At 49.0% G+C, this 18,523-nt stretch overlaps 1 protein-coding gene across 1 annotated transcript in view; it reads left to right on the top strand.

The window, feature by feature from the left end:
- Nucleotides 1–18,523, top strand: part of mpp7a (MAGUK p55 scaffold protein 7a) — a 189,817-nt gene that overhangs the window by 156,209 nt on the left and 15,085 nt on the right. The window contains exons 12-14 of the mRNA XM_079259545.1: nucleotides 1,166–1,336; nucleotides 10,919–10,999; nucleotides 17,376–17,469. Coding sequence (XP_079115671.1) covers nucleotides 1,166–1,336; nucleotides 10,919–10,999; nucleotides 17,376–17,469 — 346 coding nt within the window. The remainder of the gene's footprint in view (nucleotides 1–1,165; nucleotides 1,337–10,918; nucleotides 11,000–17,375; nucleotides 17,470–18,523) is intronic.

Below are 18,523 nucleotides of genomic sequence, written 5' to 3'. Positions count from 1 at the left end.
AGAGCTTCGAACGTTTGTCGAGAGACGAACTGGGTCAAAAGGTTGTGGAATAAATTTGGAAAATGTTTCTGAGTTTGAAGATCCGACATCTACATTGTGTAATACAATCAAAAGATTCAAAGATTTAGAAGAAATCTCTGTGCACAAGGAGCAAAGCTTATCCAAGATGTCTTTATCACTCTGTTATTGAATTATTAGTGGGTTATGTGATTCGCTTGGCATGAATTCAAATCGTTTGTTGTCGTAGTGGCTAAAGCCATTAAAGTAATGATGAGTGATGAATATGTCTGCATTTCTTTGACATTTTGCTCTTTAAAAATATTATAGTGAATAAATAGTTGTCATATTTAGTTAATCCAGACAAACTAGGGTTAAAATTGCAGAATTGTTAAAATGACCAATGTCAAGATTCAGTAAATTGGAAGGAATCTCTGTATGCATGGGACATGGTTGTATGCTTTTGATCTTCTCCATTTAAAGACATGTCATGAAGCATCTTCCTGGGATGTGTTGCTCTGGACTCCATACGATGGTCGAGGATGCTGTATATGTTTCATTTAACCTTGTTTGGCCAAAATGGGAACACTGGGAGGAGAGCATCTGTAAACACCTTCACATGTTAGACACTTTAAACCAACACACACACACACACACACACACACACACACACACACACACACACACACACACACACACACACACACAAGCACTGGGTGTAAAAACACTAAATTGTGAAAAAGTTGAAACACAACTATTAGGAAGACTCAGATAACTAGAAGGAATCTCTGTAAGCCTGCGTTCTGCCTTAAAAGCAGGCGTGAATCACTGCATAAACAACTAAAAAGATCAAATACTGATTGGAATCTCTAAGAGATAATCATTTTCTCCTGTCGTCTACGTGTCACCAGGGGAAAATATGAGGCAGGTGTTTGAGTGTGAAACTGGCCGACGTTTATCCTGCACTTCTTTCACCTACAGCAAAGATAGCTGTCATCAAACTGAGCTGCACAAAATAAAACGAGCTGTTGGCCGCGGAGCTGTGCGGAGGTGTTTGCCAAGACGCTGCAACCAGCAGAAATCCAAGCGTGCGCAGCTGCAGGCGGCGCTGGATCATGATGCAGCTGAATCTGTCGCTGAACGTCCGTCTCTTTCTCCCCACCCCCAGCTGGCTTCAGGAGAAGCTTCCGTCTCAGCAGAAGAGACAAGAAGACCAACAAGTCCATGTACGAGTCCAAGAAGAGCGACCTGTACGACACGGCTGATGTCCCGACGTACGAGGAGGTGGCTCCCTACCGGAGGCCGAGCGGCGCCAGACACCGGCTGGTGGTTTTAGTAGGTGAGTCAAAGCGATCAGACGTTTGGTGTCACAGCTCTGCTCACGCTCTGAAGCTGTTAGATTTGGCCCCGCAGGGACCAGAGTTTAATGAAAATCCTCACAGAAATGCCGATGACTCAGATTATTGTCGCTCCAGAAGCCTCAGGTGGCTCGGCCTCGGCTTCCCGTGACCCAGAACGACCCCTCCTCTTTTTAATTTGGCACCCGCTGGAATGGAGGGAGCAGACCAGTATGAACCACTTCCATGATGCTGGCGGGTTCTGGTCACGTGTGAGCGGTTGGGAGATGAGCAATGCGCCACGTGATGCAGGAAACATTTAAATCTCGTTTCAAGGCTCATTTTCGGGTTTTTAACGGTGTCAGGAATGTTCCGGAAAAAGACCGACGTGTTTGTTTTCTGACGAGCTTCCTGAGTGACCGGGCCTCGCTACACGGAGCGCTGGACTTCATCACGCGTGCTGCTGATGAGCGAAGCCCCTCCCACCCGTCACGCTCATGTAAATAGCTGTAATTAAGGTGGAGGACGTTCTGCGGAGCGTTTCACGCAGAACCAAACCCGGATCTGCTTTCTGTTTCTCCGCTCTTCTCCCAGGAGAAACTTCACTGCTCACAACCTTTCTCCTCCTGGCGTGACCGAACTCGCTGTAACTCGACACATGTGTGTTTACCTCCTGAGAAAATACTTTTCTCTCATATCTGCTTTTTATTTCATCTGAAAAGCAAATCGTTTAGTGATGAAGATGTTGATGCAAGGCTGACAAACATCTCGGCTTGTAACATGACAAACTCATAAGGCAAACCTTTATTTATTTATTATTTTATTTTATTGATTTAGTTTAGTTTTTACTGTTTTTTTTTTTTATTAATTTAATTTCGATTATTACTTGTTTTTTTTATTTTGCCTTTTTGTTTATTTAATATTGTTTAATTTATTTTTGTTTAAAAAGTTTTGTTTAAAAATTTGGTTTTGCCTTCTACTTTATTTTATTTTGTAAATTATTTATAATTTATGAATAAAATATATACATATATATATATATATATATATATATATATATATATATATGTATATGTGGGGCGTATCTTTGACAAAAAACCAAGAGCATTTATTACGTGTGGTTCAAAAGATAATATAAGGATAAGAATAAGATAATATAAAGCTAAAGCTTTTAGCTAAAGCTGAGTTAAAGATAAAATAAAGGTAAATTATATTTATTTAATTAAAATTAAATATCATTTAGTTGGGTGTGAGGGGAAACCAGCTGATTCTGTTGTTTTTCTGAGCTTCTGGTTTCCGTGGTGACTAGAAGCAGGTGAGCGTGTACCTGCTTCAGCATCACAGGATGGAGAAGACATCGCTTCACCAGTAGCGTAGCAGCTTGTGGTGGAGGCAGAGTGATGGTGTGTGATTTTCCCTAGATAAACAAATGAAATTTATCTTCATTTTAAACTGAAACAAACCAGTTTAGTATCAGATTTATTACAACAAGAAAAGGAAAATCCACCAAACACTCATTTCTTTCCTTTTTCTGCTCCTTTTATCAACAATAATGCAGGAAAATGAAAGTCGTCAGTGTTTTTGGGAAAATTTCTTGGCAAAATTTCGTAGCAGCACTTAAAGAAGTTGGTCTGCTTTACTGTGGGAGCTGCAGACGGGCCCCTCTGCGCCGGACTTGGCTTTACTCCTCCACTTTTTCCACTCTGCAGCCCAGCACATTGTTTTAGTATCAACCCTCTTCTAAAGCTTCCCGCTAATGCATGCAGGCGTATCTTCGTTAACATCAACACGGCATCCCATCGTAGCCACGAACGAACTGCCCGCCGCCGTCCTCGCAGGCTGGAGAGGAGCTGAGATCGGTTTCAAAGACAAGACGGTGATCTGGTTTTTTCATGTTTCAGATGAGACAGCCAATGAAAATAGTTTTACAAACTGTATGCATAGTTTGACCAAGCCACTGGTGGTTTTGAGAGAAATCTGATTATTTAATCTGACAAAATGCTGTTCAGGTTCCCACATTTCCTCCTGACTTTACACCACAGACACAGAGTAACGTTTAGGTGGATTAAAGGGTTTCTATTTGAGGGTTTGGCCCTATTTTGTGTCATAAGTGAATGTTTATCCAGTGTGTAATTTATCTTAAACATATAAAACTGGAATTCTGTCTTCAAACTTGTCCCTTTGCCTTCGATCTTACATCAGTCTTTATAGGTACATGTGCAAAACGTCAGGAATTTTGTCAGATTTTAACCAGAAGTTGAACAAGGAAAACTAGTGTTAGCTAGCATTAGCTTACACTCCACACACAAATCAAAAGCCGACTTAATAGTTGGACTGTTCTTGTGCAATATTTTAGCCTTTACGGAGAATTTGGAGATGAAGTTAGTCTTCGTTTTTTGCTTTAAATTCTTCAATCAGTACCGGTTAGTGGCTAATGGCTAGCGAATAATGGCTAGCAGCTAGCTAAGCGTCTTCTTCCTGCCACCAAGTGGTTGGAAGCTGCATTGAAACTGAGCTTCTCATGGTTGGTCTGGTGCCAACTGATAAGTTATGTTGTCCCATCACCTTGACAACCAGCAGGCGCAAAGCTGAAAGTTTTTGGCGTTTCAGGTTTGCGCCAAAACCGCCAAACTTTGGTAGATGTGTGCACACGGTTGTCATGGAAACCTTGCCACCAAAGATCTGCACGTCCAGCGTCGAAACAAGGCCAAGCAACTCATCTGTGTATAAAAATCATAGACTGTATATGAAAATATGGACGGAGCCTCCGTGACGTCGCACGTATGTTTCTGAAGACCTCATTGGGCGGTTCCTACCGTCGCCATCTTGGCAGGGTCACGCGTGTTGTCTCTCCCATAAAATACTAAAATGGGCAAAAGAGGTGGAGCTTAGAGAGGGGGCTGTGAGCGTCATGGTGGATGATTGACATAGAGCAAACGCCAACCTGCATGTAGCCAAGAGCTAACCGAGCTAACCCAGAGCTAACAGGAGCTGAACACTTGGAGTGGGGAATCGAATCGTACAAAATTGAAAAATTGGGATTTTTTTATTTACAATTTTAAAATCGATATTTTAGTTAAAAAATTATTAATTTTTTAAATAAATAAAAATAATCCATTATAAAATTATATTGTTTTTATTGATCTTACTTGTCTTCTTGGGCACTATAGCAGCAGAATGATGGTCGGGCTACTGGGTTGTTTTTTCCTGAATTAAATTAAGAAAAAAAGTTTTGTGCACGTCGCAGTTTAAATCTAATCAGCCCGAATTATTTCTCAAGTCTTTCCAGCTTATAGAAGAATAAGTTACCTGGTAGCACATTCTGTTAAGTGTAAGGATTATGAATCAAAAAACTGTTTAATCATCTGAATTTAATCATCACCCCAAAAATTGGAATCAAATTGAGACCTGAGTTGTTGTTAGGGTCACATCACTACTAACCAGCGCTAAAACAGATTGGAAGTAGAAGTTTTCCTTATTTAGGGGTTATTATGCTGCAGTTTTATTCGTCAATCCCGCTGGAAACCAATCTGGAAGCCGGTCTGGAAACCAGTCTGGAAGCCGGTCTGGAAACCAGTCTGGAAGCCGGTCTGGATACCAGTCTGGAGGCCGGTCTGGATACCAGTCTGGAGGCCGGTCTGGATACCAGTCTGGAGGCCGGTCTGGATACCGGTCTGGAGGCCGGTCTGGAAACCGGTCTGGAGGCCGGTCTGGATACCAGTCTGGAGGCCGGTCTGGATACCGGTCTGGAAACCAGTCTGGAGGCCGGTCTGGATACCGGTCTGGAGGCCGGTCTGGATACCGGTCTGGAGGCCGGTCTGGAGGCCGGTCTGGATACCGGTCTGGAGGCCGGTCTGGATACCGGTCTGGAGGCCGGTCTGGAAACCGGTCTGGAGGCCGGTCTGGAAACCGGTCTGGAGGCCGGTCTGGATACCGGTCTGGAGGCCGGTCTGGAGGCCGGTCTGGAGGCCGGTCTGGAAACCGGTCTGGAAACCGGTCTGGAAACCGGTCTGGAGGCCGGTCTGGAAACCGGTCTGGAGGCCGGTCTGGAAACCAGTCTGGAGGCCGGTCTGGAAACCAGTCTGGAGGCCGGTCTGGATACCAGTCTGGAAACCGGTCTGGAGGCCGGTCTGGAAACCGGTCTGGAGGCCGGTCTGGATACCAGTCCGGATCCGGTCTGGAGGCCGGTCTGGAAACCAGTCTGGAGGCCGGTCTGGATACCAGTCTGGAGGCCGGTCTGGAGGCCGGTCTGGAAACCGGTCTGGAGGCCGGTCTGGATACCAGTCTGGAAACCGGTCTGGAGGCTGGTCTGGATACCAGTCCGGATCCGGTCTGGATACCGGTCTGAAGGCCGGTCTGGATACCGGTCTGGAGGCCGGTCTGGATACCAGTCTGGAGGCCGGTCTGGATACCAGTCTGGAAACTGGTCTGGAGGCCGGTCTAGAGGCCGGTCTGGATACCAGTCCGGATCCGGTCTGGAGGCCGGTCTGGATACCTGTCTGGAAATCGGTCTGGAGGCCGGTCTGGATACCGGTCTGGATACCGGTCTGGAGGCCGGTCTGGATACCGGTCTGGAGGCCGGTCTGGATACCGGTCTGGAGGCCGGTCTGGATACCGGTCCGGATCCGGTCTGGATACCGGTCTGGATACCGGTCTGGAGGCCGGTCTGGATACCGGTCTGGAGGCCGGTCTGGATACCGGTCTGGAGGCCGGTCTGGAAACCGGTCTGGAGGCCGGTCTGGAAACCGGTCTGGAGGCCGGTCTGGAGGCCGGTCTGGATACCGGTCTGGAAACCGGTCTGGAGGCCGGTCTGGAAACCGGTCTGGAGGCCGGTCTGGAGGCCGGTCTGGAGGCCGGTCTGGAAACCGGTCTGGAGGCCGGTCTGGAGGCCGGTCTGGAGGCCGGTCTGGAAACCGGTCTGGAGGCCGGTCTGGAGGCCGGTCTGGAAACCGGTCTGGAGGCCGGTCTGGAAACCGGTCTGGAGGCCGGTCTGGAGGCCGGTCTGGAAACCGGTCTGGAGGCCGGTCTGGAGGCCGGTCTGGAGGCCGGTCTGGAAACCGGTCTGGAGGCCGGTCTGGAGGCCGGTCTGGATACCGGTCTGGATACCGGTCTGGAAACAGGTCTGGATACCGGTCTGGATACCGGTCTGGAGGCCGGTCTGGAGGCCGGTCTGGATGCCGGTCTGGAAACCGGTCTGGAGGCCGGTCTGGAAACCGGTCTGGAGGCCGGTCTGGATGCCGGTCTGGAGGCCGGTCTGGATGCCGGTCTGGATGCCGGTCTGGATGCCGGTCTGGAGGCCGGTCTGGATGCCGGTCTGGAGGCCGGTCTGGATGCCGGTCTGGAGGCCGGTCTGGAAGCCGGTCTGGAAACCGGTCTGGAAACCGGTCTGGAGGCCGGTCTGGAAACCGGTCTGGAGGCCGGTCTGGAGGCCGGTCTGGAAACCGGTCTGGAGGCCGGTCTGGAAACCGGTCTGGAGGCCGGTCTGGAGGCCGGTCTGGAGGCCGGTCTGGAAACCGGTCTGGATACGGGTCTGGAGGCCGGTCTGGAAACCGGTCTGGAGGCCGGTCTGGATACGGGTCTGGATACCAGTCCGGATCCGGTCTGGATACCGGTCTGGAGGCCGGTCTGGATACCGGTCTGGAGGCCGGTCTGGATACCGGTCTGGAGGCCGGTCTGGAAACCGGTCTGGAGGCCGGTCTGGAAACCGGTCTGGAGGCCGGTCTGGAAACCGGTCTGGAGGCCGGTCTGGAGGCCGGTCTGGAAACCGGTCTGGAGGCCGGTCTGGAAACCGGTCTGGAGGCCGGTCTGGATGCCGGTCTGGATGCCGGTCTGGAGGCCGGTCTGGAGGCCGGTCTGGAAACCAGTCTGGAGGCCGGTCTGGATACCAGTCTGGAAACCGGTCTGGAGGCCGGTCTGGAAACCGGTCTGGAGGCCGGTCTGGATACCAGTCCGGATCCGGTCTGGAGGCCGGTCTGGAAACCAGTCTGGAGGCCGGTCTGGATACCAGTCTGGAGGCCGGTCTGGAGGCCGGTCTGGAAACCGGTCTGGAGGCCGGTCTGGATACCAGTCTGGAAACCGGTCTGGAGGCTGGTCTGGATACCAGTCCGGATCCGGTCTGGATACCGGTCTGAAGGCCGGTCTGGATACCGGTCTGGAGGCCGGTCTGGATACCAGTCTGGAGGCCGGTCTGGATACCGGTCTGGAAACTGGTCTGGAGGCCGGTCTAGAGGCCGGTCTGGATACCAGTCCGGATCCGGTCTGGAGGCCGGTCTGGATACCTGTCTGGAAATCGGTCTGGAGGCCGGTCTGGATACCGGTCTGGATACCGGTCTGGAGGCCGGTCTGGATACCGGTCTGGAGGCCGGTCTGGATACCGGTCTGGAGGCCGGTCTGGATACCGGTCCGGATCCGGTCTGGATACCGGTCTGGATACCGGTCTGGAGGCCGGTCTGGATACCGGTCTGGAGGCCGGTCTGGATACCGGTCTGGAGGCCGGTCTGGATACCGGTCTGGAGGCCGGTCTGGAAACCGGTCTGGAGGCCGGTCTGGAAACCGGTCTGGAGGCCGGTCTGGAAACCGGTCTGGAGGCCGGTCTGGAGGCCGGTCTGGAAACCGGTCTGGAGGCCGGTCTGGAGGCCGGTCTGGATACCGGTCTGGAAACCGGTCTGGAGGCCGGTCTGGAGGCCGGTCTGGAGGCCGGTCTGGAAACCGGTCTGGAGGCCGGTCTGGAGGCCGGTCTGGAGGCCGGTCTGGAAACCGGTCTGGAGGCCGGTCTGGATACCGGTCTGGAGGCCGGTCTGGAAACCGGTCTGGAGGCCGGTCTGGAGGCCGGTCTGGAAACCGGTCTGGAGGCCGGTCTGGAAACCGGTCTGGAGGCCGGTCTGGAAACCGGTCTGGAGGCCGGTCTGGAGGCCGGTCTGGAAACCGGTCTGGAGGCCGGTCTGGAGGCCGGTCTGGAGGCCGGTCTGGATACCGGTCTGGAAACAGGTCTGGAAACAGGTCTGGAAACAGGTCTGGATACCGGTCTGGAGGCCGGTCTGGATACCGGTCTGGATGCCGGTCTGGAGGCCGGTCTGGAGGCCGGTCTGGAAACCGGTCTGGATGCCGGTCTGGAGGCCGGTCTGGAGGCCGGTCTGGAGGCCGGTCTGGATGCCGGTCTGGAGGCCGGTCTGGAGGCCGGTCTGGAGGCCGGTCTGGAGGCCGGTCTGGAAACCGGTCTGGAGGCCGGTCTGGAAACCGGTCTGGATACCAGTCCGGATCCGGTCTGGAGGCCGGTCTGGAAACCAGTCTGGAGGCCGGTCTGGATACCAGTCTGGAGGCCGGTCTGGATACCAGTCTGGAGGCCGGTCTGGAGGCCGGTCTGGAAACCGGTCTGGAGGCCGGTCTGGATACCAGTCTGGATACCGGTCTGAAGGCCGGTCTGGATACCGGTCTGGAGGCCGGTCTGGAGGCCGGTCTGGATGCCGGTCTGGAGGCCGGTCTGGATGCCGGTCTGGAGGCCGGTCTGGAGGCCGGTCTGGAAACCGGTCTGGAGGCCGGTCTGGAGGCCGGTCTGGAAACCGGTCTGGAAACCGGTCTGGAGGCCGGTCTGGAGGCCGGTCTGGAAACCGGTCTGGATACGGGTCTGGAGGCCGGTCTGGAAACCGGTCTGGAGGCCGGTCTGGATACGGGTCTGGATACCAGTCCGGATCCGGTCTGGATACCGGTCTGGAGGCCGGTCGGGAAACCAGTCTGGAGACCAGTTGCAGTCCTGGTTTAGGGGTTTTTCTACTGGATGATATCAGACAGAAGTCAGAGAACTGCTGCTCTGTCTGGCATCCTGAACGTAGAACGAGTAGAACTGGAGGATTTAGAGGCCGGGTCGAGGCTCCCGGGGCCAGAAGCGAACCCCTTCTGGGCCTGTCCTCGGCCCTTCTGGTCTCTGTGTGGCCTGGAGGTTATTACACTCCCAGTATGAAACTCCGTAATGAGAGCGGTAATGAAGTCTGACACTTTTAGTGGCAAAGCAGCGTGTGAGGACAGCGAGTGGAAGACGGGGGGGATAAACACAATGCAGTGCTGCAGCTTGCTCCAGACTTCTGCTTTTCTTTAACTGCAGCGCTCACATTTATAACGCCGCCGCTGTATCGGAGCATTGTTCCAAACAAACAATGCACAAAGAGGTGGCGTGTAAACGGTCACAGCGCCGCCTCTGCTTGTAAAAGACCCGGCGGTGGGCCGGTTGGGCCTCCTTGGCAGCTGCTGCTGCAGCTGGAATAAGCTTTAATCGCCGTCTGAGGCATTCTGAAGATGGTCTGCTGCCATGCATCATTGATATGGCGAGTGGCGAGCAAGGGAGCGATGAACAAAGTGAAAATGGTTTTACAGCTTTGACAAACTGCAGCCATTCGTCATACGGAGGGCAGAGCCGGACCCCGGTGCCAGGGCCCCAACGTCCACGCTCAGATTGAGGGAAAACAAGCCTGCTGGGTGGACTGTCTGCGCCGCTGTGATCGGGCTCATAAAGCCCCGTGTTAGCACGCTCCGCCACCTCCAGCGCCTACAACAACATCAGCCGGAGCCTTGTTCAAACAGCATTCCTCCTGCCCTCCCGACACGATGAACTCCCTTTCCTCCTGCGGAGAAATCAGCCCTCAGCGGAGACTGATGGCTGTCTTCACTTGAGCATGTTTATGGTAACTGCAGAGTTCCCAGCATGCCCTGCGTCTCGCAGCAGAGTCCACAAGCTCGCCGGTGGAGCGGCTTTTACTGCTTCCAGCAGCCCCGGCGTCGGGCTCGGAGGGAGAGGAAAGCATCTGTCTGCAGGCGAAGAGCCTCGGTGTCCGCATCATTCACCCCGCTGCGGATCACCAGGACGCCGTCCTCTGCTGGGAGCAGAGCAGCAGCCTGCAGAAACCAGTTTCCAGAAGGGTTTCATACCAGCGTAGTCTGTCCACAACGTCAGGCATGCCAGGAATCCTCAGTCCAAACCAGGCTGTGTCTTCGCTGTGCACGTACAGATGTCCGTGCACGAGTATTTCCATGTCAGGATATGGACAGGGCTGTCCTCACAGAGGGCAGAGGTCAAACTCTGAATCAGCAGAACCGATTCACGTCCACGGTAAAGACGCTAACGTCACTTTACTGGGAGCGAAGGTGTGTCTGAGCAGAGCTGCAAAAGAAGCCAGATTTTTTAAAAAGAAAAGTTTTTATCGATGAGGAGGTGAAATCTGAAGGACACTGAACTGTCCCTGTTCTGGCCCTCATTACAGACTGGAGAAGGCAAGGCTCATTAATCAGGATGTTATAAATGTTCAGTATCCTCTGCTGCTGTCTCTCCCACTCTCCTCCCGCTGGGACAGAGATGGAAAGCCCAGCTGATCCACTGCAGGGTTCTTACTTCTGTGTGAACCTGGCTTCATCTTCTGCTGAAGAAACCACAAAACAACAAAAACTACAGAGTTTTTACGTATTTATCGAGATCCAGGAAATCCAGAACAAAACGTTACGTTTGTCCTCCTGTTAGACATCCGCATGTCGTCTTTTCTCTTTTAAACTCAGACTGTGACGTTCATAAAGCGTGTTTCCTCTCTGTTTTTGTGCAGGACCCACAGGTGTCGGCATGAACGAACTAAAGAGGAAACTGCTGATCAGCGACCCGCAACACTTCAGTGTGACCATCCCCCGTAAGTCCAGTCCGATTTGTGTGTGTTTCAGTCGTTTTCTGCAAAAAAATGGGAAAAAGTCAAACGTAAAGATGGTTGAAGAAAAACATTTAAATCCTGCTGCTTTTGTCGTGTTTTCCTGTCAGCCTGTACATGTGTCCATCCAGATAAACAAGTAAACATGCAGGAACTAATACAATCATGTCAAATGAAGGATGTGGACTGGACTTACTGGTACATCTCATCTGAAACATTATGAAAAAGTTCAATATTTTTTGTCACTCATTTCACAATGTGAAAACTGTATATTATATAGATTCATTACACAGAGTAAAACATTTCAAACATTATTCCATTGAAATGTTGATAATTGTAGATAATAAAAAACCCAAAATGTCTCAGAAAATTAGAATATTGTGACAGACTTCAATCTTAGAAAGTCATGGTGTCACACCCTGATCAACCAATTAACTCAAAACACCTGCAAAGGTCTCCTAGACCTTTAAATGGTCTCAGTCTGGGTCAGATGGTGACACAGTCATGGGGAAGACTGCTAACCTGACAGATGTCCAGAAGACCATCATTGACCCTCCACAAGGAGGGAAAGCCAGAAAAGGTCATTTCTAAAGAAGCTGCTTGTTCTCAGAGAGCTGGATCCAAGCATGTTAATGGAAAGCTGAGTGGAAGGAAAAGATGCACCAGCAGAAGGCAGAACCGTCTGGAGAGGATTGTCAAGCAGCATCCATTCAGGAATCTGGGAGCTTCACAAGGAGTGGACTGAAGCTGGACTCATCAAGAGTCGCTTCGTACAGACGGATCCTAGACATGGACTACATGTCGAGCCACTCCTGAACCAGAGACACCGACAGAAGCGTCTCACCTGGGCTACGGAGGAAAAGGACTGGATCTCAGATGGAAGCAGATTCTGCATTTCATTTGGAAACCAAGGTCCCAGAGTCTGGAGGAAGAGTGGAGAGGCCCAGAATCCATGTTGCTGGAAGTCCAGAGGGAAGTTTCCACAGTCAGTGATGGTTTGGGAGCCATGTCATCTGCTGGTGTTGCTCCACTGGGTTTTCTGAAGGTCACAGTCAACACAGCATCTAGCAGGACATTTTAGAGACATTCCTTCTGCTGACAAGCTTTATGGAGATGCAGATTTCATTTCCCAGCAGGACGTGGCTCCTGCCTACACTGCCAAAGGTACCAAAAGCTGCTCCAATGACCACGGTGTTACTGGGCTGGATCGGCCAATAGACCCACCTGATCTGAACCCCGTAGAGAACCTGTGGGGGTGTTGTTAGGAGGAAGATGAGAGACACCAGAACCAACTATGTAGATGACCTGAAGGCTGCTATCAAAGCAACCTGGGCTTCCATTCCACCTGAGCAGCGCCATACGCTGGTGGCTTCCATTGCCACGCTGCGTTCATGCAGTGATTCCTGCAAAAGGAGCCCAACCAGGTACTGAGTGCATGGAAATGATCATACTGTTCAGAAACCTGACGTTTCTGTTTAAAATATCCTTTTTTTCATTGATTATTATGTAATATTCTAATTTTCTGAGACACTGCATTTGGGGTTTTCATTATTTATAAGCCACAATCATCAACATTTCAATCAATAAATGTTTTACTCTATGTGTAATGAGTCAATATAATATACAGGTTTTTACATTCTGAAATGAGTGACAAAAAATATTGAATTTTTTCATAATATTCTACTTTTCTGAGATGTGTCAGTTTGCTTCCGTCTGACACATAAACACATGCAGACGGAGATTTCTGGCTGGACATCGGAAGCAGCTCTCAGACGTCCAGGCGGTCCTGCCGGGGCTCGGCTGGGGCTCCGCCAGAACCCCGCCGGTCGGTTCTGCTCCTGTATAATTGTCAGCTTTTCACAGTCTGCTTGACAAGCTCCAAATCATGGAGGGAAGTCTTGAAGACATGCCATCCCACTGCTTCATGAAGTGGCACCGAGCTGCCAGCTCGCCGTCTGTCTCAGCTGAATTCTCCCTTTTTTCCGTTGCTTTCCCACGATGCCTCCTTTATTTTCCTCTTCAGGACCTAAAAACAGCTTCACAGCGTTTCTCTGTCAGAGGTAATGGACGAGCCTTCAGTGAGTCTGTTCAGCTGCGCAGGGTTCCTGATCCAATCACATTTTATTTATAAAGAACTTTCCATGCAGCGGGTAACACGCAGTCAGCACACATGCAGCCCACTTCTTCCTGAACAGACTGGTTCCAACAGAACATGTCCGTAAAAGAACATGATAAGATATTTCTGTCTGAACCAGGCGAGGAATCCCGAGCTGCGTTTCCATCACCTCAACAATCACGCAAAGCCGAAATATCACAATAAAAACTGCTAAAGGAAACACCTTCATTTAAAAAGACCTCTCAGATATCGCTGAAACATTTTTACGTGTTCATTTTACGTGTTTTATGTTAATTTACGTGTTGGAGGGGGTTCAAGTACAGATGTCGTGGTTTGTGGATGCAGGAGGAGACGGAAATGGTTTTTGCTTTGTTTTTTGACAAACTTTTTCCCCCAACCATCCCTCGCTGCTTTTGTCTCATGATGAGGACACCAGCAAACCGAAGGAGCTGCTCCCAACCACCAAATATTTGGTCTCTCCATCCTCCTCTAAGTGAAGTCTCATGGAACGAGATTTTACTAGATTTACAGCTTATATATACGCAAAGCACTACTCAGTGGAAAAACCTGCAAATCACCATTTTATATTGTCCGAATTTTAGAAATATCGGATTTGTTTTGTGCTGGAAACAAAGCTACTATCTTATGGATCGATCGCCATGGAAACCAGCCAGATCAGACCAGACAGAGACCCAGACCTCAGCCATAAGGCTGCAGTGCAGGAACCCCAACCACCCTGGCGTGGCCCATCACCATGGCAACTATCACACAATCACAGCAGGCCTGACAGCCAAGAGCAAGAACAAATAAAACAAATAAACAACAAATAAAAATGTATAAAAGTTTACATGAAAGAGTTCGTGTCGGCCGTGCATTTGCGTAAAATAGATCGAACAATAAAAGCAGAAAGAAGAAATTAGTTTGAAAATAAATAACTAACTAAACATGATAAAAATGACTGAAAGGTTAAAGTAAAATTAACAGCCTTCAGTCTGCACATGCATGTTAAAGGGTAAACGTATGTGCATTTAAAATAAAAGCTGAATTATTAAAGACTAGAACATGAAAAATAACTGCCATTAAATCTAACTTAATTCATGTGGAAGTATGTACATACAAGTAAAAAAAAAAGATTTCACTTTATACAAATTAAAATTCTATTTAATGAAAGAAAACATTTATCAATTTGATGTTAAATATACAGTTAATCAAATTTATTGATACATTTTAATTGTTTTAATAAAATTTTTATTACATATTGTCATATTCTTAATGTAATTTTTATTAATAAAATCTAATAAAAATATTTGATAAAGTGTAAATAGATCTAATAAAGTTATATAACTGAAGCAAAGTATCAGGTTAATTGTTTTATAAAAGTTGAAACATATTAATAAGTGGACTAGAATAAAAAGCTAAACTTTTTTTTTTTTTTTTGTTTAATCTGCCTTTATGTAGATTTATCTGTTTGTTTTCCATCATTTCAGCTTCATAACATCTTCTAATGGATTCAGTTTTACAGGAAACCAGAAGAATCAACGGGGAGTTTTAAGGGTTAAAGGACATGTGACAACCTCAGATATTAATTGCTGTGTTTGTTTCATGCTTTGTCACATAGGCGATGTGACCCAGTGGAAGTCTGACACGTTAAAACCGCCGCCGTGGTATTAAAATCCCATCAGCGAGGCTTTTTTTCCTGCTAATTGTTCTCGAATGTGACCCGATGCGGCTGCTTAATGGAGCCCAGACGGTCTGATTCAGGCCCGTATAGACGATGGATGGCACAAATCCACTGAGAGGAAAGATACTCAGACCTTCTCATCACTCTTTTTTATTTTTTCTGTTTGATTGCTGCCAGTGGACACATGGATGTGTTCAGCTGCTGTTACCCTGTTTGGTCAATCTGAAAAGCGAAGCCTCAGAGTCCAGCTCAGGGCCTTGCTTTAACTTCTCGCTGCTAAATGCTCAGCAGCCATCGCAGAAACAGCACCGAGCCATTAGAGCTGATGGGAGGAGGTTAAACATCAGGATTCCAATCCAAGCTTGCAGATATTTTCCATGATCTGCAAATGAACGGATTCACATTCTTCTGCTGCTTTGTAATTATTTCCTGCCAGTAGATGATGCTGGTTGAACTGGTTGAATGACTGGATGAAAGGCTGTTTGGCACCGCGTCTTGGCAGGTGTGTGTTTAGTAAATGTTTGGTGTCTTCCCCACGACAGTCGGATTTATGGCCACCTTTTCTTTTCTGAACAAGTGACACATTATATAACTCACACCACTGGTTTTCCACCAACCCTGAAAGCTCTGGAGCACTGAAAGGAAAAGCGGGAGTCCACCGTGGGGCACAGCCTCAACGCCACGCCGTCCGCATGCCGCTGAAATGAGAGGCTGCGAGGAGGGGAGGGCTTGGCTGGTGTAGCTGCAGGTGATAAAAGTTTAATAGTTTGTTTTGGAGCAGGTTGGAGTGTCTGGCGGGTGTGAACTTCTCCCCTCTGACCTCCTGAAAGAAGCCGGAGTGTGAGCCGACCTCCTGACCCCGAAAAATCCAGCAGGGGCTGTCTGCTCGCGTTCGCTCCACGTGCCGCCCCCACCGCCTCTTTTACAGCTAAACTTTACGGTGTTTGGCCAAATAAATGCAAAGACCTGGCCGAAAGGAGAGCTCCTAGCTCCCTGCTCCCAGCTCCCAGATTCCAACTTCCAACTGCCACTTCCAAACTCCCAACTCCCAGATTCCAACTTCCAGTTCCCTACTCCTAGCTCCTAGCTCCCAGATTCCAACTTCCACTTCCAAACTCCCAACTCCCAGATTCCAACTTCCAGTTCCAAACTCCTAGCTCCCAGATTCCAACTTCCAGTTCCCTACTCCTAGCTCCTAGCTCCCAGATTCCAACTTCCAGTTCCAAACTCCCAACTCCCAGATTCCAACTTCTAGTTCCCAACTCCCAGCTCCCAGATTCCAACTTCCAGTTCCCTACTCCTAGCTCCTAGCTCCCAGATTCCAACTTCCAGTTCCAAACTCCCAGATTCCAACTTCTAGTTCCCAACTCCCAGCTCCCAGATTCCAACTTCCAGTTCCCTACTCCTAGCTCCTAGCTCCCAGATTCCAACTTCCAGTTCCCTACTCCTAGCTCCTAGCTCCCAGATTCCAACTTCCAGTTCCCTACTCCTAGCTCCCAGATTCCAACTTCCAGTTCCAAACTCCCAACTCCCAGATTCCAACTTCCAGTTCCAAACTCCTAGCTCCCAGATTCCAACTTCCAGTTCCAAACTCCCAACTCCCAGATTCCAACTTCCAGTTCCAAACTCCCAACTCCCAGATTCCAACTTCCAGTTCCCTACTCCTAGCTCCCAGATTCCAACTTCCATTTCCAAACTCCCAACTCCCAGATTCCAACTTCCAGTTCCAAACTAGCAGCTCCCGGCTCCCAGATTCCAACTTCCAGTTCCCTACTCCCAGCTCCCAGTTCCCAGCTCCCAGATTCCAACTTCCAGTTCCCTACTCCTAGCTCCTAGCTCCCAGATTCCAACTTCCGGTTCCAAACTCCCAACTCCCAGATTCCAACTTCCAGTTCCAAACTCCCAGCTCCCGGCTCCCAGATTCCAACTTCCAGTTCCCTACTCCCAGCTCCCAGTTCCCAACTCCCAGATTCCAACTTCCACTTCCCTACTCCTAGCTCACAGATTCCAACTTCCAGTTCCCAACTCCTAGCTCCCAGCTCCCAGATTCCAACTTCCAGTTCCCAACTCCCAGCTCCCAGTTCCCAACTCCCAGATTCCAACTTCCAGTTCCCTACTCCCAGCTCCCAGTTCCCAACTCCCAGCTCCCAGCCTTCAGTTCCCAACTCTTAGCTTCCAGATTCCAACTTCCACCTCCAACTTCCAACTTCCAGTTCCCAACTCCAAGCGCCCAGATTCCACTTTATTGCTCCCAAATTCTAACTTCCAGCTCCCAACTCCAAGCTCTTAGCTGCCAGCTACCAGATTCCAGTAAACAGTAAACTCTTGCTGCCGGTCAGTGAAGTATTTTAAGCGTACTGCACAACTGCAGGTTGTGTATTTCATCATTCTGTTATACAAGAGCTGGCAGCGTTTGCCTCCGCACCAGTTTTCTCAGACTTCCAGGGTTGTGAGAACGTGACTTTGTTCACAATGTTTCTGATTCCCAGCAGTGAGTCAGACAGTCTGTATACTTACTTCTCCTCCTCCTCCTTCCCTGTCCTTCTTCTTCTTGTCCCTCTCAGACACCAGTCGGCCCAAGAAAAACTACGAGAGTGAAGGTGTGGAGTACCACTTTATCTCCAAACAGCTGTTTGAGACCGACATCCACAACAACAAGTAAGTTGTAACAGAAAATTTGAGATGGCTTCTGGCAAATGTTACTGAATAAATGAATAAATAAAAGAATAAAATAACTCAATCTAACTCGATCCTGTTCTTCTGAGGTTAAGGATGGTGGGTATTTACATACTATCAACTGGAGAGCTGGGTGGGCTTCTCTGGTGCTGAACCTAACTGATTCAGAACATAGAGGACAGGAAATACTTTGTGGCAACATGTGACTTTATATCTGATGAGGCAAGACCTAGAGTATCCCGAGGTTAATCTGTTAACATCTGCTCCCACTGGCGTAGGTCATAAAGAACAATGTTATTAGTTACCATGGCTACGCAGACGACACAGTTATTTACACTACAGTGTCACCTGGTCACAGTAACAGACTCAGACCTAAACCCACCAACTAGACCAGAAGTCTGGTACAGAAACCACCAGACAGACATGCAAACAAACATGGCTGAAAGAAGAGGAGTATTAGACTGAGTCTCACCTAGAAAATACAAATATGGGCAAAGAGGTGGATGATTGATATCTAGCGAACCCCGACCCGCCTGTAGCTAAGAGCTAACCCGGAGCTAACAGGCACTAACCAGGTAATTGAGCTATGCGGGCTAAAGCTAAGTCGCGTTGTTGGCTAAAAACCGCGGTTGTTCTACGTTCTTCTGACTTGAAGCGGGAGATCGGTTACCTGTCAATCAAAAGGACACGCCTCTAATTCTGCTGAATTTTGAGATTAAATTACTTTTAAACGCGCGAGTTAGAAAAAACTCGCCATCAGGTAAACCTGACCTGTAAAACCTAAAATGGAATTTTGTCCCAGGCGTTAAACATGTTTATTCCTGCTGTGAAGTCGGTCTTTTTAACATGGGAGTCTATGGGGATTTGCTCTGTTTTTAAATCGTAGTGGATGAAGGGGGAACTGCAGTTTTATGCACTTCTGCATTGGCTTCACTTTTATCCACCGGAGGTTGCTGCTTGGTATACACATTATATATATATATATATATATATATATATATATATATATATATATATATATATATATATATATATA

The sequence above is a fragment of the Telmatherina bonti genome (assembly GCF_933228915.1).
Source record: "Telmatherina bonti genome assembly, chromosome: 20".
NCBI classification, from domain to species: domain Eukaryota; kingdom Metazoa; phylum Chordata; class Actinopteri; order Atheriniformes; family Telmatherinidae; genus Telmatherina; species Telmatherina bonti.
Note: the sequence above shows the minus strand (reverse complement) of the source record. Positions and strands in the feature narration are given on the sequence as shown.